This window comes from Natator depressus, chromosome 14, assembly GCF_965152275.1.
Source record: "Natator depressus isolate rNatDep1 chromosome 14, rNatDep2.hap1, whole genome shotgun sequence".
NCBI classification, from domain to species: Eukaryota; Metazoa; Chordata; order Testudines; family Cheloniidae; genus Natator; species Natator depressus.
In genome coordinates this window covers 2,181,261-2,208,461 of record NC_134247.1, presented here as the reverse complement: position 1 = coordinate 2,208,461, position 27,201 = coordinate 2,181,261, and the positions used below count along the sequence as shown (strand labels likewise).

Sequence of the window (27,201 nt, the reverse complement as noted above, 5' to 3'; positions counted from 1 at the left end):
GGGACAATTTGCCCATTTTTAAGAAGTCAGGACCCCTGCAGGAGGGCTTAAATACAGGACTGTCCCTTTAAAAATGGGACATCTGGTCACCCTAGCCCAGGCTCCTGGGGACAAGAAAGGAGTTTGCTCTCTCTTCTTAGTTTCTAATGGGGCAGCGCTAATAGGCTCAGTAAGCCAGGGCCCCACGGTGCTGGGTGCTGCACTGACCCAGAGAAGAGGCTGGATTGTTCTTCATTAAAACTTAGCCAGAGCAGCACCCGGCTGGAGACAGAAAAGAACGACAAAGAACTATAGCAGGGTAAACGTGCACTGCCGAGCCTGGGACAGAACCCAGGAGTTCTGACCCCCCAGCCGCAACCACTAGAGAACGCGCCCTTCCGTCCCTTGGATGTAATCGCACCCGGGGACATTTTCTGAAGACAGCTTTGTATGAGAGGAACAACATGGAGGGGGACCTGAACTGGGGGGTCTCCTACATCTCAGGGGAGTGCCTAACGACTAGGCTAAAGGTTATACAGGAGGCCCTGCCCGGTTGTTTTGTGGAGTCAGACAGCCTCTGAGCATACTGAACGGATCAGGTCCTGCATGCAACTTGGGCAGCCAGCCAGCTTCCCCTGGTTCATGACTCACTCTGGGGCTCAGGTGAGAGACGGGGCCTGCAGAGGGGCTGCAGCACACTGTTTAGCAGCAGAAACAAGCAACAAGGGAACCTTTACAGCAAACCATTCTGCGCTGAGTGGGCTGAGGGGCCTACAGTGTTTGGCAGCAGCTGTGGGGGAGTGTTGGGAATTGCAGTAGTGCCTAAACCCGGGACTGTGTGGATCCCACCAAACTGCGGAATCCAATCCCCGAACCCAGCCCTACAGGGAGAGGCTTCCACGCCGCAAATCGGACGAGGATGGCGGGGTTGATTCAGGCGCTGTTTGTTCTTCGTTTGGTAGCCAATGTGAAGGTTCACAGGCTGCTTGGTGTCTGTCCAAGCTCGTTAGCCAGCAAGCAGCTGTCCCAGTAACCTGACTCCAACCCCCCGACTCCATTCAGGCTATCGGACCCCCTGCCCGGGCGTTATCGGGCTCCTTGCTATGGAAGGCCACTTCTGTTCATTTCTTTGTGAAGGGCTGGCCCGTGCCATGGCTGTGAGGAGGGTCACTAGAACAGTGTGAATCAACAAGGCTGGCTGGGTGGATGCAGCTCCCAGCAGGGCTCACCCTGCAGCTCCCATGGGGACTGACAAACCTGCGGCACCATTTACACAGAGGCAAGATTTCTTGCATAAGGCCACCAAGGTTCGGTAACTGACAACAGGCAGGGCAGCAGCCATTGAGACCTGCTTGACCTGTGTACCAGGGAGCCTGTTTGCTTCCCAGGGATCCAAATTCAGGTGTTAGAGCCTAGCAGCTCCCCTCCTCCAGACCATGCAGCAGATTGTTGGCTCCTGCACCTCCCTTGCGATTTACACGCCCACCCAAAACACAGAGTCCTCTGCCCGTCTGTCAGGACTAGCAGGAGCTAGTTATTGGGCTTCTGTTCCCCTGAGATGTGTGAAGTGACAGCAATCGCACAGACTGGAGGAGGGGGGAGGAAAGGGTAAAAGGCGGATGGGGATCGGGGAGCCCATGAGACTGTCACTAAAGGGATGGCAAGAGGCCAGTGTCAAACTGGGAGCTTCATGCTGTTTTAACTCATTGTTTGTTAATAAACTCCCCCCAAAGCGAATTCTCACAGTCTTGCAGCAAATAATCTCTCTCTTGACTCAAACACTGCTTTGTTAGTGTACGAGTGCTGGTGAGAATTTATTTTTACAGCATGTGTTTTCAAAATTGGAATATAAAATATTCGCTAGAATTTACAAACCATCAAAGGCTGGGGCTCCTGCCCCATTAGCAGAGCCCAGGGGGACACAGTCTCCTGGTTTCTCTCTGGTCATCCTGGCTTTTCACCCCATGAATTACCCTGAGTTCCTGGCGTGGACGGTTAGTCACAGTGCCCTGTAGACGCTTGCTGGAAAGGAGGTCTTGGAGCTCTGATCCCAGAGGGGGTGGAAGGCTCAAGTTCACACTGGGGCTGGACAGTGTCTTCCTGGTGCCAAATTAATGCTTGGGCTCAGCTTCTTCCTTCCTGGATCAAGAACAAGGAAAGGTCACAAAGAGTAAAAAAAGCCAAACCAACCTAGGTAACTCCCTGCTACTCTGGGAACTGGAGCGGGAGATACAGGAGCTCTGGGGCACCATCTTCAGACACTGGTGCTGATATCTCATGCCATGAGTTTGGGGTCTCAACTCGGTGCACACATTTGCTGGGACTGTCAGCATCTGCCCAGGACTGGCCCAGCAGGAAAGTGCTGCAAATCGGGATGGAGGGGCAGCAGCCAAGCCATGGGGGTGGGGATCTTGGGCTTGGATTAGAAGGCAGGGCCGTTACGGTGCGTTGCAGAGCTGCGTGGAGATGCCAGGCAGGACAAGAGCAGGGCAGTGGAGCAGGCTGTGGTGCACAGGTAGAGTTGTTCCTGCAGGATCTGAACATCGCCTCCCCCCATCAGCAGTATCAGAGTGTCACATGAACCAGCACCAGCCTCCACACCACACCCAGCTGTGTCCTGGCCCTTACGATCCCCTCGAGGGCAGATCAGCCTGGGAGACCTGGGAGCAGTTTGCCCCTCACTAACCAGGCTAATCTCCATGCATTTTTATGGTCCTGGATCTCTCCAGCCCCTTATTTGTGCAGGTGACTGTAGCACTGAGAGAATCCGGCTATGAGCTGCCAGAAACTGCGCTGAGAATGTTGCCTCTATCTCGAAATACAAAGGGCCCGGCAGGGCAGTGGGTTGATATAAAGAGAACAGTTTAGAGCAGAGTTCTGCTCTCACTTATTCCGGACTGACACCCGTGAAACCCCATAGACACCAGAGGGGTTTCTCTGGATTTACATCAATATACCAGGGCAGAATCCAGCCCTACTTTACAAAAGAATGAGGTGGCCTGGCCCTTTCTTTATTCATTAAGGCCCAGAGGCCAGCTCCTCGAAGGGTATTTCTGTCCGCCCTCACATCACACCCGGGGACCGTTCACTTTGCTTATCATGTACACCGGAAACAGACAAAATCCCCAGTGACCTGCCGCAGTCTCGTGGTCCAGCCAGCCCAGGACGCTGCCCCTTCGGTGGGAACACATGGTGCAGCACAGACGGTGCCCGTCGGAAATCTCCTGCTCCGCGGGGGCAGCATGCGCCCTGCAGCCCTTTATCCTACCTTGTTACCCCGACTGTCCCTTTAATGCCATTACCCAAGAGCATTACATGAGCAGATCCCCTCTGGACGTGCGGTTGCTTAGGCCGCCCACACACCTACCTCCCTGGCCCAGGAGACGTGCTCCCCAGTGGGGAGGACAGGTGCTTCCGGATGTACTCTCTGGATCTGATGTCAGCCTGGAATTGGGGAGGAGATGGATTAGCGAAGACTCAAGACTTGATTGGTCAGACCGCCCCACGCCCGCCGCTCTCTAATGAACTGTGCCAGGCAGATGCTCTCAGGCAGCTGCACAGGCCAGGAGGGGGAGTCACTCTGCAGGGCCCTGGTGCGCTCTCCGTGCGCAGCATTCACCGCCTCTGCAAGTGAGAGGGGCTTGAAGGCTCAGCCCTTTTCCCCCCCAAGCTATCTACAGCATACGGCTGGCAGTCCCGGGTAGGGCTCTCGCACAAGCAGGGACCACCCCCCCCGCCTCCCTGACCTTATCCCGCTCCATTCAGTCCCTCTGCCTCAACTGCACCTGGGCTGAGAAGACAAAGACCCAAAATGGAGGAGAAGGGTCTCAGCCCAGGCAGCCTTAGCTGCAGCGCGGTTCATTGTGGAAGCAGAAATGAGATTTCCTAAAGCCCAGCTCCCCATTTCTGCATTTACCACAACGGAAGGCAGCAAGGCATAGAGTGGACAGCGGATGCACACCATTCAGTGCCAAGGGCCAGCTCTGCCCTGGCCCTCTCCCAAGCGCTGAGGATGGGGGGCAACAGGCAACAAAGCACAGGGGTAACAGCCAGACAGCTCAGCTGGGAGAGCAAGTCCCCATCAAATCCCTCCAGCTCTCGACGCACGGTCCAGGAGCTCTGGTGAGTTCAGCTGGCCTCAGCCAGAGGCCTCTAAGAGACCTGAGTGCCTGGGATGTCCAATAGAAATACAATTCACATACCTCCCCTACCCCCACGGCAACCTGTGAGCCTCTGCACAGCTCATACCATACCCAGCCCTCACCCGACTGGCATCTACCCCAGCTCCTCCTTGGCTCTGACACCCTCAGATGTGGTGCAGGGACATGACAGGCCAGTCTGGATTTACGGTGGCTAGGGGCAAAGCAGGAGGTGGACGCTGACCTGCCGAGTGAATCCAGACCCCTGGCAATTGCTGAGGTGAAGGGGAAGCAGCCCAAGTTATTTCCCAGCTGCCCCATGCACCCAGCCCATGGAGCAGCAGAGACACTGCACGCTCCCCCTCGGCAGGACACCTGGAAGCAGAGACTGGATTGCACCTTGGGAGAAGAGGAAGAGTGGGGGTGGGACCTGAAATTCCAGCAAAAGGCTCAGCAGCTCCACCCACAGTGTGGAGGGGTGGGCAGTCCTTGTACTCCCCCTTGCAGTGCTGCAGGGGTGACCCACCTTCAGGGTCCCAACTGGGGCAACAATGGGTTTGCTTTAGCAGTTTCAGGCAAGGCGAGACCAACTCACCTAACAAACTAGCATATCCCCTTTTAACAAGGCTTCAATTCACAGTCCATAAGGCCCTCACCTCAGGACAAAGGCTCTCGTTAGGCTGGTCTGCTTGATGAAACAATGCCCGCCCACCCACTGCAGCTGCAGGCTTCTGCTCCCCTCTCTTTTGCTCGGCTTCCTGTTCCTGTTAATATAGCCCAGCCCTAGGGCAGGGCCTCTGGTTACACCCCAGGCTGTCTCAGACTCATAGGGTATGTCTACACTGCAATCAGACACCCACGGCTGGCCCCTGCAGCTAACTTGGGCTCGCAGGGTGGTTTAATTGCAGCATAGACTTCTGGGCGCAGAGCCTGAGCTCTGGGACCATCTCACCTCACAGGGTCCTAGAGCCCGGACTCCAGCCCAAGATCAATACACCCAGGTCTTTCTCCTCCTCTGTGGCTTCCAACTGATCCATCCCCAGCTTACAGCAAAAATTCTTATTGTTAGTCCCTAAGTGCATGACCTTGCACTTTGCACTATTAGATTTCATCCCATTTCTACACTCCAGTTTACAAGGTTATTCAAATCTTCTCGTACGATATTCCGGTCCTCCTCCATATTGGCAATACCTCCCAACTTTGTGTCATCCGCAAATTTTATTAGCACACACTCACTTTTTGTGCCAAGGTCATGAATGAAAATGTTAAATAATGTTGGTCCCAAGACTGATTCTTGAGGAACTCCACTAATAACCTTTCTCCAGCCTGACAGTTCACCTTTCAGTATGGACCCCCCGTACTCTCCCTCTTAGCCATAAGCTCCAACCTGTCCCTTCAAGGTGTAGTACACTCCTTCATGCCTAGAGCAGCCTAACTGGCTTCTCCCTCTGTCCACAAGAACCTCCTCGATGGGGGTGCAAAGCCCCCTCCAAATGGAACTGCAGGGAAGAGTGATGCTTTGCGCAGCCCCAGGCCTCAGACCCAGCATGAGCTCCATCTGAACTGTCTCGTCCTATTGGGGCACACACACGGGAGACAGAAAAGACCTGTCAGAACCCCAAGGGCAGGTTAGAGTCCCTGAGAGAGCAAACCAGTCTCCCTCCCCACAGAGACAGGTATTTAGTGATCCCAGGTGCAGGGAGTGGGGGAGGGGGAGAAAGCTCTTTTGGGGGGCTGCTCCCTGAAACACCAGGGAGATCTGACACCGCTGCCTTAGCCTGGCCTGAACAGCTGGCGCTGGCCTGGACAGTAGCTGCACCTTCGAGCCGCAGTGCTCACTGCACCCCCCTTGCTACAGCCATTGGGCCCAGCCACAGAGGGAAGGAAGCTTGGAAGGACCAGTGCCCCTCTGCCCACAGGAAGCCGCTGGGAGCCACGTCTGTCTGACCAGCAGCACAAAGGCCCTGTGGCAATTTTGCCCTGCCAGCACCCGGCCGTGTGTCTAGCAGCTCCCTCCTTGCGCTGGAAACAGGCAGGTGGGGAAGGAAGTGCTGGGGCGTTTTAATTGCTTTTTCCTGGAGTGGCAGCGAGAGCTGCTGGGTCAGGGACGCCCCGGGTGGAGGCGTTCGCTGACTATAGACACTGGACTCTGAGCTCCCTCCCCACCTGCTGCTCCCAGCATGAGGATAGCTACTGTGCGAGCCAGCCGCGCTGGGAACATTCCCACCCTGCTCCTGGGAGGAGCATCGCAAAGGGGCAGCAGAGCTGGGCTATGGCAGAAGTGTCACTTGCTCCCACATCACAGCCGTCCACGCATGCACTGTCCCCCCAGCCATGTAGACGTGGCCACACCCATCCCTCTAGCCATGCTCAGGGGGGCTGCAGCAGCAGGGCATACTTTACTCACACTGCCCCTCCAGCAACCTTGGCCTCAGCAGGAGGGAACCCCGTCCAGGGGCAAGAGGGTCATTTGGTCTCCCTGGCTGGTTCAGTCTTGGGCCCACGGCTGAGAGTAAGACCAGGGCCCCACTGGTGCCAGCAGTGGCAGTGGCTATAGGGTTGCAGACACCTGTCCATTGGGAAGGGAGCTGAGACCCAGCAAGGCGCTGCACACCAGCTAGCTAACAGCTGGGAACGACTTACCTGGGGCTGGATTTGAACTGGTGACCTACGGGCAAAAGGTTCCGTGTCCCCACTGAGAGCTAGGCTAGTTCTGGGAATGAGTCTCCCTCCCCAGCTCTGGGCTGCAGGGCGAGGTCACGCACCAGCCCACACCTGAGCCAGTCGCATCGGCCTGCCAGGACGAGGCAGGGCTGAGTTGGCTGGGGAAGCTGCTCCCAGGCTGAGAACAGAGGCTGCCGGAAGACCTCTGCGCTTGTCTTTTCAATGTACACTTTGGGCTGCGTGGGGGCGGGAGGGCTCTCCCTGGGATGGCAGAGTGGGCTGGACCACAGGCTCACATGGCTTCCCCCCTCCCTGCTGCTTCGTTCCCCACCCCCCATCCCCAGAATGGTCTTCCTGCCCATGTCTGCCTCAGCCCCCTCTCTCAAACCCACTCTGCATTGCCAGCGTGGCTGCCCCTTCCCCTCCAGGGCCACTACCCTGGAGAGAGCCATTCTGAATCAGGGAAAGCAAACAGGAAATCACCCACTCGCCCCACCGGAGGAGAAATGCCACTCAGTGCCCACCAGAGACAGCAGGACAGTGAGGAGCCACTAACTTGGTGTGTTTCAGGAGTTTTTTCATGGGAACATCTCAGGCAAAGATGCACAGATGACAAGGTGGGCTCTACAAGGGGGTGGGGATCAGAAGGCCAGTCGCCCCTGCCTGTGTTCTCATAGGGACTGTTCTAACGGACACAACCATCCTGCCTGCACCTCCCTGCGCAGAACACTGAGACAATCAGCTGACCCTTTGCTACCTGCAAGCAGCCGCCCTCTTCACCAAACAGGCTAGATACCTTTATTCTCTTTTTCCTTAGGGTTCCCAGACACACAGTTCCCTCCTGCGCTACCAAAGCCCCAGAGTCAGAGCACAGGCCAACAACTGTTATTTAAATCAGGCATTCAACATGCCATGGGGAAAAGCCCAAAGCTACAGACATTGACTCAGTGACCTCCATCAAGCCATCGGAAGATGCCTAGAAGTGGTCATGAACCAAGGGTCCTCCATGTGCCACGTGAAATCCTTTAGGAACAATTCTGGTGGAAACAAACTCTTAGTCACATAGCTTCATTTCCCAGAGTACAGCTCGTTCTCAGGTGTGTGATTCACAGAGGAAAACACACCTTTGTCAAATCTCCAGCTAAGCAGGACAGGGCATGCTCAGTACTTGGCTGGAGGCCTCCAAAGAAAACGGAGTGAGCTGTAGCATGTGCTGCTGGTGACTCGGCACTGGTGCAGGTCAGAGTCATCGCGGAACCAGTGGCCTGGTGTGGCGCAAGGGGCCATCTTGCCAGTGAGAGACAGCCCTCTGTGGTCATTAAAGGAGCCATAGCCACCTCAACAACGTAACGGTGGGAGTGCTGGGCTAAACTCTCCCCAAAGCTTCACTTGGGAAAGTCATTCTTCACTTCCTCCCTTGAAAACCTCACTGCACAGTGGTAGCTCCGAACAGCTGCTGTGCTTCACTCCAGAGATGGCTTCATGATACCACCCCCACTCTGAAGCAGTTTGGGCTCCTTCCAGCTGAAGGGAACTAAACAAACGTACAAGGCCAGGACTAGTGAGGTGGATTAATAAAACTCTCAGCGGCTGCCCTGGATGTAACTCACATGTTTGTGCTGTTTGTGAACATTCCCGCACCAAACTCCCCACTAGCTCGCTTCACGCCTCCCTATGAGTTCTGTGCCAGAGATGCTGCTTAAGAGCCACTCACCAACTCCCCATGCCAGACAATGAAATACAGTTACATAAGGAGCAGTTTGTTTGGAGGAATATTTTCCTCTTTTTGTGATTGGACAGTTTCATATCTCAGCTGACAAATAACTCTGATCACTCTTCAGGATAAGACATTACGCGATGAATTTCATAACAAGGGAAACAGACTGCTCGACAGAATGCCTACTGGGAGCCCAAGTAGCAAAAGCCTGATTCACTTACTGTTCTTCTGCAGGAGGAAAAAGCCCCAAACCAAGTTCACCTAATAACACAGCTAAGGCTTGATTAGGCAGCAAGTTACTTGCCAGCGCTCACTCCTAATGCTGTGCTGAGAGACAGCTTAACCCAGCTTATTAACCCAGAGGCTAATCAATAAGATGGATCATTGTGCCATAATAATCCCTTCTATTTTCGGAGGGGACTAGTGCTGGCATTAGGGGTCTGGAATTTCTACCTTGTCTATTTTGTGAATGGGCAGAAGTGGCACATGTGGGCACAGCAAGCTGGTGGAGGGGGAAGGAGGGTCAGGTCTCAGGGAGTAGGGGGTTCTGGCCCTCAGTTGGCAATCCCCTACTGGATAGCAGGAACATGTAACAGGCAGGGCAGGGCTGATAGCTTGTGTTCCAGTTCCTTGATGGAGGAGAGTTTAACAGCACAGGTGCAGTGGCTTGAAAGTGCAGCACCCAGGGGCACCAATTCAGACTCGCTTCTCTGCCACTTTGTGGCGGGCCAGCATTACCCCACAGATTGCTCTGCCGGCAGCTCCTGACCCAGCAGGAACCTGCTGGGCAAGCTGCCAGCCGGAGTGAAAAGGGTCAAGTAGTGAGCAGGAGTCTGATGGGCAGCAAAGCAGAAAGGCAAGACCGCAGAGGTAACAGAGCCTATTCCAGTGCAGGTCCTGTTCCATCCCTGGGAGTCAAAGGCAGGGAGCTCATTTGCTAAAAGGCTCCACTCCATACCCCGTGCATGTGTAGCCTGGAATCTGGACAGGCTTGGAATTCTTGCACCCACAGACAGGTCAAGAGGAGCTCTTGTTCGGGGCACCAGGGGCAGCTCAGGAAGATTCAGTGCCATGTCACCAGCGGCTGTAGGTAGAGTGTTTTGCCTGTGGCAGTGGGAGGCTGGTTTATGTTCACCTGGGTTCCTTTGTTTGGGTTGCACCTGGGAGGTCCCTCTGGCTGGGATCAAACCTCCGCAGGGGAACTTCAAATATTCATGAGCCTGCCAGACGAGACAGAGCGCTCCCTCTCCGCACACGGAGTTCTCATGCCTCGGCCTTGTATTTACTCGCGGAATGAGGTCCAAGCAGGATATAAATATTTATTGTAGCAGACAATGAATTTCCCTCGGCTTCCTCTGAAAGTTCACAACACTTGCTGCATCTGAGACACACGTCCCCAGTCAGCAAAGCCACCTCTTGTTCCAAATACAAATGCGACCACGTCCGTGGCCAAGATGATGTCTGGCGCCCACTTCGTACAACTTAGCCACATGTACCCCAGTGCAGGATGGGGCCAGCTGTGCCTCCAGCCGGGGGGCAGGTTTATGTCCCCATAGCAGCTACACAGCCACTGCCGTCATGTAAGACTGCACCATGGCCCAGCGAAGAAGGGAACGGAAGAGCTGAGCTCAGCTGTGAGCTGCACCTGTTTGAAACTACCAGAACCTTCAGAACCAGGAAAAGCTTCAAGGGCTGATAACCCTGAAGCTTCACCTTGGGCATCAGAAAAGCTGTGATCACAAGGCACTACCCAGGCAAAACCTGCTGTAGGACATTCCCCTTTCACATCTCCTCAACGCCCTGCAGGCTCACCACAGAGAAATACCACAGAGAAAAGGCCGACAAGTCACTTAGTGCAGGAAGGACCCCTTCATTCTATTTTCTAGTGCTTTACTCAGCCCAGCTTTAACTCAAAGGGCTCTGGCTTTCAGCCCTACCACACGCTAATCCCTGTTCTATGGTCAACTAGATCTCAGCAAAAGGATTGCCCAATGTTGTTGAATTTTCAGCGTTTGCTCAGTTTTATCCCGTTTCTCCTCCCTAGACCACCCAAACCAGAGGCTCCCAGACGCTGCTCCAGGGAACAGCTACAGCATCTGTGGAGACCTAGCTGGTGCCTGGTGCTGGCTCCGCTACCTCACCTCCAGCCACTAAATCACATCAAAAGAAGTTACATCCTTTGTGACTCAAGTTCTTGTTTCCTGTAGGTGATTGTTGTCATAACCCCTGGGAGGCGGTGTGATGCGGGGCAGGTTCCATGAGATAGTGAATTGGCGAGCTGGTGAGGTCCATATAAGCCTCTATTACACACTCTCCATGAAGATATGACCTGTACTATGGAAAAGTCCAAGAATCCCAGCGATGAATAATTCCCTTCCCTCCTTGGGTTCACACCCTTCTAATCCTTGGAGATGGTTCTCAAATCTTTCCCCGGAAGGAGTCACCAGGAAATCAATTTTGTCCCTTTAACTAATGCCCCAGGTTAGTTGGAGCAGCTGGAGGAGTCTAGCTGGCCAGTCTCAAAGAGGCAGGGGAATGGGACTGAAGGCGACAGAAAGCATCTGTGATGAGCAGGGCACCTGGGTCAAAATGATTTCCAAAAGAAAAACAGGCATGTTTCCACTGGGGAAGGCTTTTCCCCTTCCCTCCTAACACGCCCCCAAGTGCCACACAATGCGACTATGAGAGGCTGTCTCCTGAAGCATCGGGTGCTGGCCACTGCCGGCAGTGAGCTATGGGACTAGACGACCTGCAAGACTGCTCCAGTCTGTCAGGAGGTGGGATATGGGCCCAGAAACCCCATGATCAGCTCTGGTCTGGAGACGCCAATGGGCAGTTTTGCTTTGAGGTTTGCTGGTCGCTCCACAACTAACAGTGTCACATGGTTCAATTTTCAGAAAATATCACAAAGCCAGTGAACAGCTTCTGTCTGCAGCGCCTGTGTGTCTGGCCTTGGTCGGAGCCTTCTCAATACTGCTCAGAGAGGCAGCAAAGCCAGGGCTGGCAGACACGTGACGAAGGCCGAGGTGTAGCAGTCGGAACACTCCCTGTTCCAGGGTGATGTTACAACGGGGACATAGAACAGACTCTGCTCCCTAAATGCAGAACAGGGCAGCCTGCCTGAACTGCCAATGGCAGGGTGATCCTGAGGAGAAGGAAGCTCTTGGCCGGTAGAAATTCCAGCGCTTCACGCTTCTTGAGACTCATTTCTCCAGCCCTGCTGTGATTTAATTATAAAATTGCTGGCAGCAAGAGGCACTGAATGCGATCTAGTGCTGCCACTTACAGGCTACATCTGGAACCGGCAGCCTGCAGCTTGTTGCGGAGTGCGGCATACCCCATAGCCCAGAGGATGAACACTGCAGTCTGTGGTCGGCTCCACATTCTGGGAAAACTGCACCTCCAGCTCCTCTGCATTATTAACCCCAGAGCCAGCCTGCAGAGAGGAGCAGAGAGCCCCACCAGGCTGGATCAGGGACAGGTCAGGAGGACAAAGAAAGAGGGAAGGAGCAGTTTGTTCCTTGTGTTTAAGACAGGTAGATCAGAACTGCCAGGACTGGCTGTAGCCCGTAGCTGGAGGGGACGGCCCAGCAGGCTCAGGAGCTGCTCTTGGGGAAGGGAGGCCAGCTGAGCTCCGACATGCCGTCGCAGCCCAGTAATTCACAGCTACCTGTCACCCCTTTGCTATCTAGCAGGCCACGTCTCCCATGACAGGCTTGGATCCCCATCCCCTAGCTGCCCCTGCCTTCGCACCTGTCGGATGGGCTCTGGGATCCGGTACCTACAGCAGGACTGGACCAGGCGCACTGCCGACTCCAGGCACGTCCTGTGGCCTACGGAGACATAGATGGGCTTCATGCTCTTGTTGTAGCTGCGCAGGGCCTGGAGGGTTGGACACCGAACAGATCAGAGATTTGGGGCTTGTTTAAAACAAACGCAAGACGTCAGTGATTGCACACGCACATGAGGACGCTTGGGAGAGCTGGGGGGTTTCAGACACTTCGGAGCCCAGGGCTTTACTTCTCCTCTCTGCTTGGGAGCATCACAGGGAGGGTCTGTCTCCTAGGGCTCCTTGTGCTCCCCTCCCTCAATATTTCACTGCTCAGAACAAGGGACCTTGCTCAGTGGAACCTGGAGTGAACTGAAATATATCCAGGCGAAGGAGGCAGCTGACACCTGCCAGTTCTGAGTGGGGACAAGCCAGCCCCACCATTTCCCAAGCTGCCTTTTCCACCAAGTTGCAGGGGTTCCTGTCTCACAATCTGGAGACCTGCCACCGAAAAAACTCCTGCCCGTGCTTTGCCCCTTTGCTGTAATGGTGCAGGACACGGGCAGCTAGACCAGGACATGGCATCTCACATACCACTGTCACATATGAGAAAGTGGCCATGCATCCCAGGAGGGGATCCCACGCCTTTCTGAGAGTGCTTGCGCTGAAAGGAATGGGAGGGGAGCGTTAGCTCTGCTCTGCTCAGATCCTGCCTTCCTGGCTTATTGTCACTGGGCTGCAGAGAGCTGCACTATACTTTGTCCCCTCCCTCCTTCCCATCTGAGCCAGGCTAGGGAACATGGAGAAGTCCCATCCATGACCAACATGCAAAGCAGACTCCCCATGACTTACCATGCCCAGGACTCTCCCCGAAGTGCCCCTCAGAGGGAACATGGCTCCTCCCATCTGCAGGTCACGGATCTAAAACAAGCAAGCACCCAAGGGCCAGCTGGTTAGAGCTCCAGTGCATCAGTTCCAGGAGGGGTTGGGAGAGCCTCCTCCAGAACTTCTCTTCTTTGTCTGAACAAGCTTGTTTTGCGGGGAAACGGGGTGATCACTGCAGCCACCTTTGCTTTGGCCTCTACTTAACGCCAGCATGGAGTGCCCATAGTGCGGCCAGGATTTCCTGCTGGGAAAGGCTGGGACGGAGAAACCGGGAGCTGCCCCTTGCCAGCCAGCATGTGGCTCCCCAGCTCCCCGTGGCGGGAGAGGCCAGGAGGGGGGTTGCTAGGAGCTCCCATTCACCCAGGCTCTTACTCCATTCCCCGCACTGGCACGGGGGGAGGGATGCTCGCGATGGCCTTACCTGCTCCTTGTGCAGCTCATCCTTGGCCAGGCCATCAACCTGCAGGAGGTTTTTGGCCACACCAATACAGGGCAGGCCCGTCAGCACCCCCAGGTGGCAGGCCACCCCAAACCCTGCCGAAGAAACCAAGAGATGGTCAAAGGAAACAGGAAGGGGCCAGCAGTGGGGTTCTCCATCCTGTTCTGGTGACCCTCATCAGAGGGAACAGCCCAGGGTCCCCGACGGGGGGCAGCGCTCTCTCCTAGGGCCTGGGGGTCCCCGTCGGGGGGCAGCGCTCTCTCCTGGAGCCTGGGGGTCCCTGTCGGGGGGAACAGTGCTCTCTCCTAGGGCCTGGGGGTCCCTGTCAGGGGGGGCAGCACTCTCTCCTGGAACCTGGGGGTCCCTGTTGGGGGGAACAGTGCTCTCTCATGGAGCCTGGGGGGGTCCCCGTTGCGGGGAAGCGCTCTCTCCTAGGGCCTGGGGGTCCCCATCGGGGGGCAGAGCTCTCTCATACCTCTGTGATGGAGCACGCCATTCCCATCTACGAGCAGCACCTGGAAGAGCCCCCAGGTGACGTGTTAGTTACCAAGCCCCATGGAACGCGCTAGCTGAGTGAACGCACCTCCGCCCTGAACAAGAGGCGAGTGAGGCCAGCTCCGTGAGGAAGGAGAAGGCTCCATTTCAATCCTTTGCCCCACCCCCACAGCTCCTTTACCCAGGTTCTCCCCACCCCTGCCTGCTTCGCTCTCTCTTTCATGCCCCTTTTGATGACCAGCCCCGGGAGCAGGGAGCTGATATTTCTATTGCAGGCCGAGTGCCCAGCACCCCAGTAGTGCTAAAGAAAGGATGGGAGTCATCCCAGTGTCTTCCCTTCCCTGTTCACGGACAAGGTGAAGTGTGGCTGGCCATTGGCTTGGTTTCCCCATCCCCCTGGAGACAGCGAAACAGACACAACAACAAGGCTGTGTTAGGGTGCACCCTGCCCTGCCCTGCCTGCTGCCGAGGTGCTGGCCAGCGCAACCTCGAGGGAAGGTTCCTTTTCAGGTCCATCCAGCACCCCAGGGACATCTCCCCATGAGAGAAAGGAACATGCTGCACCTGAGGCCTGAGCCCAGGCTCTCGCTCCTGAAGTCTCTGAGCAGCTTCCACCAGGAAAGGGGCCTCTCGAAAAGCTAAGTATCCTGCCACGTAGGGGGCGCTCACAGTTACCATCTGACAGTCCTCATATAGCACCTGGGACAAAACAAGGACTGTGCTGAGAACATAGACTCATGTCTGCAAGGGGCAACTTAACACAGCAGACACTAGGATCAGTGTACTGAACCCAGGAACCCAGGCCATCGCTGGTTTAACCCTGACCGGCTCAGATATTTCTTCTCCATTTATATTCTCTCTCTCTTGCTTCAATACTCTCCCCTAACCCTGCTGGGCCGCTCCCACAAAGTTAAACACAAATGCTGCACATTAGCTCCTACCAACTGGTCCCCTCAGTGTGAGCATAGGGGGTGACGGGGGGAGAGAAGTAATGGGCAGATGATGGAAAATGACCACATATACCCTAGTCTACCCTACTCTGCTTGAGTGCAGGGATTTTGCCAACGGCTAGGGATGCTTCGGCCCCATTGGAGTGTGCAACAGGGGGAGATCACTGTCAACTTTTTACGTTAGTTGAAATCTCTACATAAACTCTGATAAATCTTTATTAATTCAAAGTTTAATGACTGCAGAATGTGGGAGATTCACAACAGATTTGGAAGTGCCATTGTAAATCACATCTCATATTAATTGATTGCCAGAGGGATCTGACAAGGAAGGCACCATCTGTCTAGGAATGCTACATTGTTTTAACTTGCTCTCCTGGTAAATGTTGAATAACAATGGCCTTTCTGCGGTTTGTTTCTGGGTAGAGGGTGAAACTGATCATTTCCAACATTTAACTAATTCAATCAAAATCTTCAAAGCCAGTTTATGAGCTATTTCTTTTCAACATCATCATCTCTGACCTACTCCTGAGCAATTGCCATACACTGGAACCATCTCCCTGGGCATCTAGAAGTTCTCTGTAACTCCGTGACCAAACTACATATCTCCAAATTAATTTTGCTAGGTAATACCAGAGACCATCAGTTTCTCCTCCTCACCCATGCTCTCTGCAGAAAGCCTTTTCTTGGTGAACATGTGGGTCAGATACTTGGCTAGAGCCTTGTGACGCTGAGATACAGTCCATGATGCCCTTTGGGGTAGGCTGGTTCTCTACAAAGCCTTTACCTTACAGGTATCCCAACCATGAGACCGTTCTAGGGCCATTACCTCAAGATCTGGGTAGCTGAGAACCACCAGGGAAGCGCAAGCGATTGTGTCGTTCCCTTTGGCATAAGAGAGGTCCACCCCTCCCACTCTCTCCAGTCCTGCAAAGGTGGAATCTTTCTGCCACTCCTCAGTGTCCTCCTCAATCACATTCGCCTTTAGATGGGCCTGCTCCCTAAGGAAAGATAACCACAGACAAAAATAGTGTCTTTTTATTCCCAACTCCATACACAACAAATTGAAATGACAGAAGCAGGCAGGTACGGGCATCATGCAAAATTGTGTTTGATTATTTCAGCACGTTTCCATTCAACAAGACTCTGCTGGTTTAGGCACATGGTGGGTTGGCAGGTGGACAGCATATTCCTTGGGGCAGTGTGGTCTAGTTACTGAAGCAGAACATCAGGACTCCGAGGTTCTAGTCTCAGATTTGTCAGTGCTTCTGAGTGACCTTGGCAAACCTGTGTGCTTCGGTTTCTGCAGTTGGAAAATGGAGGTGATAAGAACCCTGGGTTTCGCAGCAGGGTTCATGAGGGCTGACTGCAACGCATTTGAGATCCTGTGCCAGAACAGGGGCTTTTCATTGCATGGATGGGAAGGGATGAAACAATCAAAGCCGACAAGCTGGCCGGCTCCAGATCTCTGCAGAGACCTACTACATGAGGCCAAGGAGTTACCTCACCTCAATACTAAGGCAGACCCTGACCAAGCTCAGTTAGTGACCACAAACCTGAAGGGGGATGCTGGGGGGCACGAAGCCCCGTCTGAGCCCAGAGGAGTGACTACATTGCCTGTGGCACAGAGGAGACAGAGTCACTCTCTCCTGACAACACCCCAATAACAGGGAGCACAGGGGAGAGCTCCAAAGAGCATCAGGAATAGGGTGACCAGATGTCCCGATTTTATAGGGACAGTACCGATATTTGGGACTTTTTCTTATATAAGCAACTATTACCCCCAACCCCCTGTCCCGATTTTTCACATTTGCTATCTGGTCACCCTAATCAGGAAGCAGAACAGCTGTCATGTCCAAGAGCCACTGGGACAAACAGTGCCTGCCCTTCGGGAAGGGCGAGATGTGGAGATGGTCCCCACTGCTGCCACCAGGTCAGGGCAACTCGTAGAACTGGGGACCCATCTTTGATCGACACCAGGGACCACAGCCCGACATGGCCTAAAAGGGCCAGGCTTTGCCACCTCATCCCATGCCCCATCCCAATGGAATCAAGGGTTGCCAGGTGTCCGGTTTTCGACCGGAAAGCCTGGTCGAAAAGGTGGCTCCGGTCAGCACCGCTGACTGGGCCGTTAAAAGTCCAGTCGGAGGCACAGCGGGGCTAAGGCAGGCTCCTTGCCTGCCCTGGCTCCGCACGGTTCCTGGAAGCATCCAGCATGTCACTGCGGCCCCTAGGCACAAGGGTGGGCAGGTAGGCGCCGCGCGCTGCCCCCACCCCAAGCGCCGGCTCTGCAGCTCCCATTGGCCAGGAACCACAGCCAATGGGAGCTGCAGGGGCGGGGGCAAGGGCAGCGTGTGGAACCCCCCTGGTTGCCCCAGCGCCTAGGAGCCGCTGGGACATGCTGGCCGCTTCTGGGAGCCCCCTGAAGTAAGTGCCACCCGGAGCCTGCACCCCAAACCCCTCCCAGCCCTGAGCCCCCTCCCACACTTCGAACCCCTCAGCTCCAGTCCGGAGCCACCTCTTGCTCCCCGAATCCCTCATTCCTGCTCCCATCCCAGAGCCTGCACCCCCTGCCCCACCCCACACCCCACCCCAGCCCCCTGCCCCAGCCTGGTGAAAATGGGGGAGTCAGCGAGGGTGGGGGAGAGCGGGAGGATGGAGGGGGGGAGTGAGCAGGGGCGGGGCCTCGGAGAAGGGGCGGGGCAGAGCAAAGGGGTTTGGTTCTGTCTGTCTGGGAAGGGGCGGTCCCCAGAGAAGCCCGCCCCTGACGCCACAATATGACGCATGCGCACAACGCTTTCCCCGCTCGGAGCGAGAAGACTACACATCCCAGCATGCCCCGCAGCCGGAAGTACGAGCCGTCTGCGGGGCCCCTGACACGCCCGTGCCGCGCTCCCCTCCCATTACCGTTCCCAGCGGCGCAGGGTCTCCCCCTCCGGCGGCTCCGTCTCGCTGTGCGCCATGGAGCCGCTTCCGGCGGGGTTGCCGCTGTCCGGCCCCCCGGGGACGCGGAGCGGAGCCGATGGGTTCCTAGGGGCCCCGGCGCGGGCCGGGCTCCCGGGAGCTGTTCGTGCCTTCAGCGCGGGGGGAGGGGCAAGTCGGCCGAGGGCTGCCAGCTGGCTAATCCCAGCGACCCAAACACCCTCGCCCCGCCCCTTCTCTGAGGCTCCGCCCCTTCTGCGAGGCCCCACCCTCTCAGTCCAGCTGCGCTCCCCCACCCTCCCTCACTTTCAGGGGCTGGGGGAGGGCAGGGGTTGGGGGGCAGGCTCTGGGGGCAGGAGGGGGTTCAGGGGGGCAGGCTCTGGCCCGGCGGCGCTTACCTCGGCAGCTCCTGGAAGCGGCCAGCATGTCCGGCTCCTAGGCACAGGGGCTGCCAGGCAGCTCCACATGCTGCCCCTGTCTGAAGGCATCGCCCCCACAGCTCCCATTGGTCGCGGTTCCCGGCCAATGGGAGCTGCAGAGTCGGTGCTCGGGCAGCATGTAGAACTGCCCTGGACACCTCTCTGCCTAGGAGCTTGAGGGACTTGCCAGCCGGGCAGGCAGGGGTCCTGCCTTAGCCCCATTGCGCCACTGGACTTTTAGCAGCCTAAAATCTCCCGGATTGGCTTCGGTATCCACTTGGAGATTGAGCCCAATTCTGGGAGACTTCTGGCCAATCCCAGAGGGTTGGCAACCCTAGGTCTGCTTGCGCTTGGAGCCAGGGCACAGCAGGGCCAGACCTGGGGCTTGTGGCACCCATGACGCAGCAGCATCTGTGAGGGGGAACAGCCCAGCTCACGGGGCTCAGACTTCTTCCCCCCCCACCCCCCCACTTCACGCCGGTCTGGACCCAGGCCCAGCCCCAACCTGATTTGCAGTGCAAAGTAAGATAGGAAGACTGGGCTGAGGCAGAAACTAGGCCAGTGGTTCTCAGACTTTTGTATTGATGACTCCTTTCACACAGCAAGTCTAAGTGCAACCTTCCTTATAAATTAAGCACTTAAAAAAAATATTTAACACTCTATTATAAATGCTGGAGGCAAAGCAGGGTTTGGGGATGGAGGCTGATAGCTCACCCCCCCCCCCATGTAATAACTTCGTGACCTCCAGTTGGAGAATCCCTGAACTAGGTGAAAGGAAAGGGGGAGACCTGTTGTGACTGAGCTTTGCAATGAAATCACCATCGCTTTGCTGGCCCTACAGCAGCCGAGAGGTCCACCTCTGGTGGCTGGGGCTCTTGGGTCAGAAACTCATCACCTCTCCCCCTCGAGGAGGGGAGGGAAGGGAAGGAAATGACATAGGGCAAGCTTCCCTGCTCCTGTTTTACATGTCTGTGTGGAATTGAACACAGCAATCATCCATTAACTCTGTCCAAATTTGCACTTCTGCATAAGTAGCAGCTTGAAAGACAAAAGAGGCCAAGGTTTTAAAGGTCAGATTCCTCATAGCACAACTGTGCATTAGGTGCTTTTCAAGACACAGTTTCAAGCATCACTATTGACCACTAAGGAATCTTCAGCAGCAAATATTTCATTTATTGAAGAAACAGCCTCAAAACCCTCAGCAATAAAAGCACTGAAATAGGTGCACCCTTCTACGGTGGTCGTAACTTATCTGATCAAGTTTATTAAGACTAAATGCAAAATACAAAAAATAATCAAATCCTTCATACAAAGCAGCTCAGTGAAGTATAAGTACGTCGAGCATGATTCCCTCTAAGTAAAGTGTTACAGCTAAGGCACCTTAAAGCTAGAAACAGCAACAAAACAGTGACGAGAAAAGGTCACCTAATGCTCGCTGTTGGAAGTTAGTTTGGGCTCTGTCCAAACTGAGACCCTGAGGTATCTTTTTTTTTTCTTTTTAAAAGGCAACTTGAAAACATTAACTGTGCAGTAAGAGATGGAAATACTGCAAATGTAAATGGAATCCATACTGCTTCCAATAGGCAACCCATCATGATTAACTTTACATATTAATGCTGCAACAGATCAATAAATGACAGGGAACAGAGGGAGTGCAGAGTGTGTAAAATTCCCCCGTTCAGGGGAGGAGGAAAAAACCTTTCCTAGTGAGAATTCATATTCTAGTGTTTTTAGGATGCATATTATCCACCTAGTGAAATCCAGATTTGTGGACCTGTACAATTTATTGGACAGACCTTAATGGGATCAAATCTATTGAATGTGTGTGGTTAAAGATTCTCATTTTGAAGGTGTGTCTAACAAAAGATCTGGATTGCCTTATATTTGATCAGAAACTTGCTCCTGAGTGAAATTCTGGCTATAAAGTACAAACTTCTGGCCCAGAAGGAACTTTTCTAAAGGGAAACATGGTCCTAACTACATCTGCAAATGACTCTGCTGTGACAACAGGAAAGCACGGTGGCACTGATAGGCGCAGACGCTTCCTGCTAGAGAAGGCAACACTGAAAAGTATTCAGTCAGAGACACAAGACATTTATATGGGGAAAGCAGCACAGACCCATGACATTTACATTTCTGTTTTCTCTATTCATAGTCTGATGTTTGTTCAATATCAGCTAAGAAGCTGACACCTAAATCCATAATGCAGAGTCCAGGCTATCCAGGAAACGTGCTGGAGACAGAAGAGCGAAGTGGCTCTCTCAGCTCCAACGTGTACGTCTGCCTGCACACGCACACACGCCAGACCTAGCCTGGCAGCACCCTTCTGATGCAAATTTACGTTACCTTGGGGAACAAGGGGGGGAGGGGGGGGAGAAGAAGAAATGGTCTTGGTATTGGGAGTAGTAATTCAGGACTATCAGGTTGTCCTGGTATGTGGGATTTGGGCTACGTGGCCTTTTAATGTTTTATTTTAAGGCAGCTACAAGAACTTCCGTGGCGAGCTTTGAAACGTACTGTTTTTTCTTGTGTGTGTTATGCAAAGAGGAACTTAACTGACCTCTGGTAACTGATACCCCGGGACTCATGGAATGTTAGAGCAGGAATAAAGCTATACAGCTAAGAGCCAATATGACCCTTTAGACACATGAAGGCAGCTTGGGTAGTTTTGCAGCAGGGAAGCTTATGAGACCTGGATGAGGGAGGACTACATTTGTTTTTCACCCAGCTGAAGAGGAAAAGATTGGCAGGAAGGGAGCATGTGAACTGGAACAGTGCCTACAGAAAACATGGAGAACAGAGCATGCCTGCACTGGGGCTCTTCAAGTAGCTCACAGGACACTTTGATACCCGCAGCTTCACCCCCACCCTGCCCAGGTCACTGAAGGATGAGGGAGATGTGAATTTTCACCGCACCTCCCTCTGAACACTGTTTCCATCTCTGCTTTGCCTACTCAAGAAACAGCACATATTTATTTCCCCCCAGTCCTTCTGATGCATAAAATCCTTTATGCTTGTGCATCACATGTTGGGCCTGAGTCCAGTGTGAGAGAGAGGTTACTTTCTAGATCTCATTGACATGGCGTGTTTGTGGCACCAGAATTCACCTTGTACAGGAAGGAAGATCAGTGCAAGGAGCAGGTCTTACATAGACCCAGTGCTGCTCCTCCAGTGACCTCATGTACAAAGCAGTGTTTGCAGGATCCTCTACTATATTAACTTAGTCTACGATCCCTTTTAAGGACTGCAGCAGCTTTCCAGGCAGCAATACAGTGAGAGAGCAGAATCTCTTCTGGGAACATATCCTCCAGCTCTGTAAGTACGTTGCTCCCTTTCCTTTCAATGTACGAAAAAAGTGTATCCTTCAGGCTAGAAAATAAAGAGTGGGAAAAACACTGTTAATAATAACATTGTAGTATGCTGCATATATTACACACACACACACACACACACACACACACACACACACTACAGTGAGATAGATTAAATGGTGCTACAGGTCAGGTTCGAAATACATTGGCAACACCCATGGAAGCTCAAGAACATAGATGCGGGAAGTGCTACAGGTTAGGATTGAGGTGCAGGGGCAAAGCTGTGTATGGAAAGCCAGCTGTGCTGGTCTGTGCTACGCTTGGATTTGCCCAACGCTAGCATTCCATTAAGCACTCAAAACCAGCAATTCCCATTGAATATTTTACACGTCATATGGCTCTGTAGAAAAGTCACATGCCCCAAAGTTTGTATAAACATTCTTAGCACCAGCCGAAGCTTTTCACTGTGCAATCAGTTGGTGTTTTACGCTTTGTGTCCATCTGGGCAGGAAAAACTAAGCGAATTCTTTGTCCCTTTGCAAATGCATGTAAATGACAGAAATTAAAAAACGAGCACGTGAAGGTGGTTAGATCTGGGCTGAGCAGTCCATTACCTCCATGAGGGGTTGAGCTCATCTCCAACTTTGGTATGTTTCATCTTCAGGATGATCATTTCGTGCAGCTCCTGCAGGAAGGTCTCCAACCCGGCCTGAATGAGGAAGGTGTTGAGGAGCGTGGTGTTCTCTGAACCGAGTTCAGCTTTATAGGCTGCATCAACATCCACAAAGGGATCCTAGAAGGCACAGCAAGAACATGCACAGGTGAGCAGTTTTCTCTGGGGAGAAGGAAAAACACTGAACCGAATGCGGAGGCCAGACACTTTCCTACCCGTTTGAGACGCAGCAGTTGCTCAGACTTGTGAGTAGAGAGGAGCTGCCACAGGGCTATGATGTGCTTTAGGTGACATCGACTTAGGGCCTGAAAGAGAAACACACCAATGAAGTAGAATTGAATGCGAGGGATGCACTCAGGAATACCTTGCTCTTCATGTCTTCGTCGCTGGTCTGTGTTGCAGTAGAACATGGAAAGGCTTAAAACAATTAGACTATTCTGGTTTTCCCTGTACGCTAAAGTAAGCGCAGGAAGGCTGGTGCAAGCAGGTAGGGTGACTCAGCAGATGTGAAACATCAGTGATCAGCAGGAGTAAACATCAGGACATATTACCATAAACAAAGCAAAGATTCCCAGGGCTGGAGCTCACCCAGCCCTGACACCCTGGGTGTGGAGGCCTGCTTTCCAAAAGGCAGTCTCCCACTTCTGTCTCTCTCCAGCTGCTCATCCCCCATAGCACCTGTGCAAGGGGAGGGCAAAGTGAAGGTGGAGTTAATGCCATGTGTACTGGAGAGGAGAGGAGTCACAGAAAAAGTCTCTTCTGGCACTACTGTGCCCATCAGTGGGAGAAGAGAGACCCTACCACCATCCTTGAGAGAGAAGCGGAGGATATTCAGTTCTGTGCTGGTGAAAGCTGACTCTTCAGGAGAGGCTTCCCATGGTATCTGCCTCCTCTTGGTCTCTGTGCTGCATCATACCCAGCACTTGCATCACCTGACTCAATGATTCCCCTGCTTGTTCCTGAATCCTAGCAGGACACCAAGGATCTGCAGAGCAAGTGAATTTGACACATCACACTTCCTGCCCCAGCTCTGCTGTAGTGGTTACAAAGGGCTACCCAACAACATAAGCTGGCTGGCTGAGCCCTACCTCAGCGTGTGTCTGCAGGAAAGATGAAATCACCTCACTTGCCCTGGGGCATGTGGGGTTTTTAATACCAATTTTTAAAGCTGGGCTGTTGCTGGGCTTGGAGACCAGTCTGATTGGATGTGTTTATGAGTTTGTACACTCAGGGAATCTGCTCACTGGACTCACCTTGAGCACATGGGGGCTTGTCTGATCCCCCATCTGCAAAATAACTTCAACATAATGGGTCAGAAGCATATCTGGGTCCTCTCCAGCCATGGCCAGGAATCCCAGTGTGATTTCAGCAACTGACAGAGCTTCACAGATGTCATTGTAGGACTGCAGTTCCCCACTGATCATGTTGATCATAGAGTTGGGGAGGGAGTTCTGTAATTGGAGGAAACACAGTCACCACTTAGCATTCCTCATCATTCCCTTTCATTATGCAGTGAAGACCTGTATCTCACGGGTGCCCAACCTGCTGGAGCCCCAATATAGGACCAATTCTCAAAGTACAGGGAGCTAAAGATAAAGATGTTTATCTCCATTTCCTGAATCAGGATGTACGGAGGAGAGAACACTAGGTTTCTGGGCATTTAAGGCACAAATGAGTTAAAACATGAGGCACCACTGAGTGTCCTCCTCATGGGCCCCTATAACTCAAGAGGTGCATGTGGGAGGAGTAAATTCAGATTTTATCCAGTTAGAAAGCCTCTGGTCACTCGCTAGTCCTGCTACTTTGTCCATCTCAGAGACTCACCTGATTGAGTTTGCTCTTTACATCGTTAAACAGATGCTCATAATTCCGGTCATGTCTGTACACCAGGGTGGGTATTCCCTGTTGGGAGAGAGAGAGAGAGCACACGCGTGTGAAATAAGGCCTACAGGTTGTCGATCTTGGTGGAATGCACTTTGGTCGCCCCTGTTGTAGCACATGCCAGCTGTATAGCAGTGAAATGAACACCAACACTGGCTGAAGAGTTGTCTGCAAAAGGTTGCAACTGGCTCCCATCCTCCTTACCACTAGAGTGATGAGCGGCTTCCCCTGCAGGAACCTGCTGGTGACCTGCTGCTGGATCTTTTCCAGGTTGAACTCCTGCAGAGTCTCCCCGCCTTTCTCCACGCTGTACTGGCAATTGGACAAGATCAAAGGGACCAGGTCTCTCTCCACCTCATAACTGATCACATGCAGATCAGCCACCTCTGAAGGGCTGATGGAGTAGCTGTGGGAAAGGAGGAAGCTTGGTTATGTTACAGGCGGAGCTGCAGAGCGATGAGCAGTCTTGATTCGCTGCTGGGGGAAGAGGAGGCTGAGGGGACAGCCGGTACCAAAGAGAAGCAGCGGCATGTGGCATGTCTAGCTGACACATTAACATACCTGTTCATTTCCATTGTGTTTTTCTCCACTGTGTAGATGAGGTCATTGTGCAGGCTGATGAGGTAGCTGACCAAGGCTGTGGAGCACAGGCCCAGACCCCGTCTGCGTGGCAGGAGGTTCTCAAACTCGCTGTCTAGGGTCAAGTCAACATCACAATAGGCTGTGGGAAGCTTAATTTCACCTGCAACAGAGCAGAGAAGCCTTTCACAACAGGCCCACAGCCACGGAGGCTGAGCTCCCTCTCCTGAGCTGGGACAGGGAGCCATTCATTTGGCAGGTTAGGATGGGGTGTTCAATAAGAAGAGGGAGCCATAACACAGCTGTTTTGCAGCTCATCCTAAGTATTAAGGGGTGGTGAGTAGGGGCAGGAGAGAGTATTGGAAGGGGAAACAAGTTCCCCCTTTGCACCCACCCCATTTGTCAACATCTTGATGTCGAAAGTCAGCTTTCAGGGTACGTATCAGTGCTGGAAGGAGCTTAGGTTGCCAAAGGGTAATGAGGGGTCAACCTTCCATCACCTGATGTCGAGTGACCTCCCAGTCCTGCCATTCCAGTAATGACAAGAGCATACACAGCACACTCACCATTGGTATCTAACGATCTTCTCAACTTGTTCCACACAGACAGAAATGTGTTCACTCTGATTTGCCACAGATTCCTCATCTCATCTGAAGAACACAAAAACCAGGAATCCTTGAAACACCCTTTGCTGGCCTTCACAACACCTTTGAATCCCTTAATACACAGGCTTTCCAAGTGCATTCCAGAACACTAGCTAGATGGTCAGAGGGTGTCAGCTCTTCTGGTATAGCAGCTTCTAAACAGCATAAAAGCTAAAGATACATTAAATACTTTGCTAATGTTACTTTTCCCTTTAAGCAATTGCTGTAGTTACCAGAGTGTGAGCCACTGGGCAATTTCTGTATTAAAACGTGGTCCACGCTATGGAACAGTGTCAGATGGCTGGGATTCGCACCATCACTTGAGCTTTCAGTAATTCATCCAACAGATCTCAAGCAAACCCTCCACATTCATGTGCTCACGTCCTCTCAAACTGGCTGATGACTCTTTGGCTATGTACACACTACAGCTAAAGTCAGTATAAGTTATGTCGCTTGGGTGTGAACAAGCTACCCCTGGAGCGACATACGTTACAATGATGTAAGCGCTGGTGTGGACAGCGCTATGTCGGCAGGAGAGCGTCTCCCATCAATATAGCTACCGCCACCCATAGGGCCTGGAGTAATTAAGTACCCAGTAGAGCTGTTTCCTGTTGGCTTAGAGCATCTGCACGAGCCGCGCTCCAGCGGTGCAGCTACATTTGTGCAGCGGTGCCGCTGTAAGCTCTAAGCAGAGCCATAGCCTTCCACGCACAAGGGGCCAGGACTGCTGAGGGGTCAGGGTGGGTCATTCCCTTTAATGGGAGCCAGAGCTCACACCGCAGGCTTTGCTTTCAAGCCTGGAGACGTGTCCACTTTAACTTTGAACCTCCCGGAGAGTCAAGCCCTTTGCACCGTTTGCCTGATGCACTGTGTGTGCGCTTTTGTTAATGACAAACTGGAAATATTAAAATTGGACCATCTCCTGCCAGTCTTACCTGAATGGAATTTAGAGACAAAGTCTCGGATTGTGCGGTGTTCCACATCTGTAATATTCTGGAATCTTTTCACCAAGTCTCTCTGCAGAGCCAGGATGTCTGGTAAAAACTTAACCAGCCTCAGTTCAGCTTCCTAGAAAGTGGGAGAGGTGCCAGGAGTATGAAGGCAGATCATACCGGAGATGCAGAGACTGCACAAAGGGTTGGACAAGCTTGCAGAGGACACAGACTTGCAGCCTTGATGTGTGTTTTTATTTAAACTATTTCTGAATGTTTAATGACAAAAAGCACAATACTTTACACATGCAAAACTTACCGAGTGTACAATGCTATAGACAATGCTTATGTAAATAAAAATATGGAGAATGTCTTGAATTTGAGCATCCTCCTTGCAGAGAGGCTCATGCTATTAATTCTCCATTTCAGTCTGATTTTACTATATATGCCAATGAAGCAAGTACTTGGCTTGCTTTCAGGTGCTTGGTCACTGGGGAAGTCACCACTGTGGTCAGTCCCTCCAGGGCACTTGCAAGGGCCAGGCAGATTGCAGAAGAGTCTGTAATACCCAGGCTGCATGTTCAGTGAAGGTCACAAAGATAGGGGGAGGAAGGGTAAGAGTAGGAAGCTGTCTTAGGGAATGATTCCTATAGAGCAGGGGTGGGCAAACTACGGCCCGGGGGCCACATCCGGCCCTCCAGATGTTTTAATCTGGCTCTTGAGCTCCCGCCAGGGAGTGGGGTCTGGGGCTTGCCTCACTCTGGCACTCCAGCCAGGGAGTGGGGTCAGGGGCTTGCCCTGTTCCA

General features: G+C 53.2%; 2 protein-coding genes across 3 annotated transcripts in view; both read right to left on the bottom strand.

Moving 5' to 3' along the window:
• Positions 1-1,785: 1,785 nt before the first annotated feature.
• Positions 1,786-18,195, bottom strand: ENDOV (endonuclease V). Of its 2 annotated transcripts, XM_074970831.1 has the most exons (9): positions 17,942-18,191; positions 15,864-16,035; positions 14,652-14,786; positions 14,068-14,107; positions 13,575-13,687; positions 13,121-13,189; positions 12,253-12,381; positions 3,347-3,423; positions 1,786-2,118 (listed from the first exon to the last, which is right to left on the bottom strand). In XM_074970831.1, exons 1-9 carry the CDS (start codon positions 17,995-17,997, stop codon positions 2,091-2,093), a joined length of 819 nt encoding a protein of 272 aa, XP_074826932.1. In that variant the 5' UTR covers positions 17,998-18,191; the 3' UTR covers positions 1,786-2,090. The 2 variants fall into 2 exon arrangements, with proteins under 2 accessions (XP_074826932.1, XP_074826933.1); XM_074970832.1 differs by lacking the exon at positions 12,253-12,381 and having other exon boundaries at positions 17,942-18,195.
• Positions 18,196-19,534: 1,339 nt separating this feature from the next.
• Positions 19,535-27,201, bottom strand: part of RNF213 (ring finger protein 213) — a 95,230-nt gene continuing 87,563 nt past the window's right edge. Inside the window, exons 60-68 of the mRNA XM_074971478.1 lie at positions 26,399-26,531; positions 25,386-25,469; positions 24,802-24,982; positions 24,445-24,646; positions 24,184-24,261; positions 23,613-23,810; positions 22,575-22,664; positions 22,301-22,479; positions 19,535-21,744 (exon numbers count right to left, since the gene is read on the bottom strand). Of these exons, the coding sequence (XP_074827579.1) occupies positions 21,591-21,744; positions 22,301-22,479; positions 22,575-22,664; positions 23,613-23,810; positions 24,184-24,261; positions 24,445-24,646; positions 24,802-24,982; positions 25,386-25,469; positions 26,399-26,531 (1,299 nt within the window). The 3' untranslated portion in view covers positions 19,535-21,590. The remainder of the gene's footprint in view (positions 21,745-22,300; positions 22,480-22,574; positions 22,665-23,612; positions 23,811-24,183; positions 24,262-24,444; positions 24,647-24,801; positions 24,983-25,385; positions 25,470-26,398; positions 26,532-27,201) is intronic.

Excerpts from the sequence above, each read along its gene's own strand:
- ENDOV (XM_074970831.1), bottom strand. The coding sequence starts at position 17,997 with ATGGCGCACAGCGAGACGGAGCCGCCGGAGGGGGAGACCCTGCGCCGC. Across the intron at positions 16,036-17,941 it reads ACCCTGCGCCGCTGGGAACG|GGAGCAGGCCCATCTAAAGG; the intron begins GTAATGGGAGGG and ends ATCTTTCCTTAG. Across the intron at positions 14,108-14,651 it reads AGCCTGGGCTCAGGCCTCAG|GTGCTGCTCGTAGATGGGAA; the intron begins GTGCAGCATGTT and ends GGGCTCTTCCAG.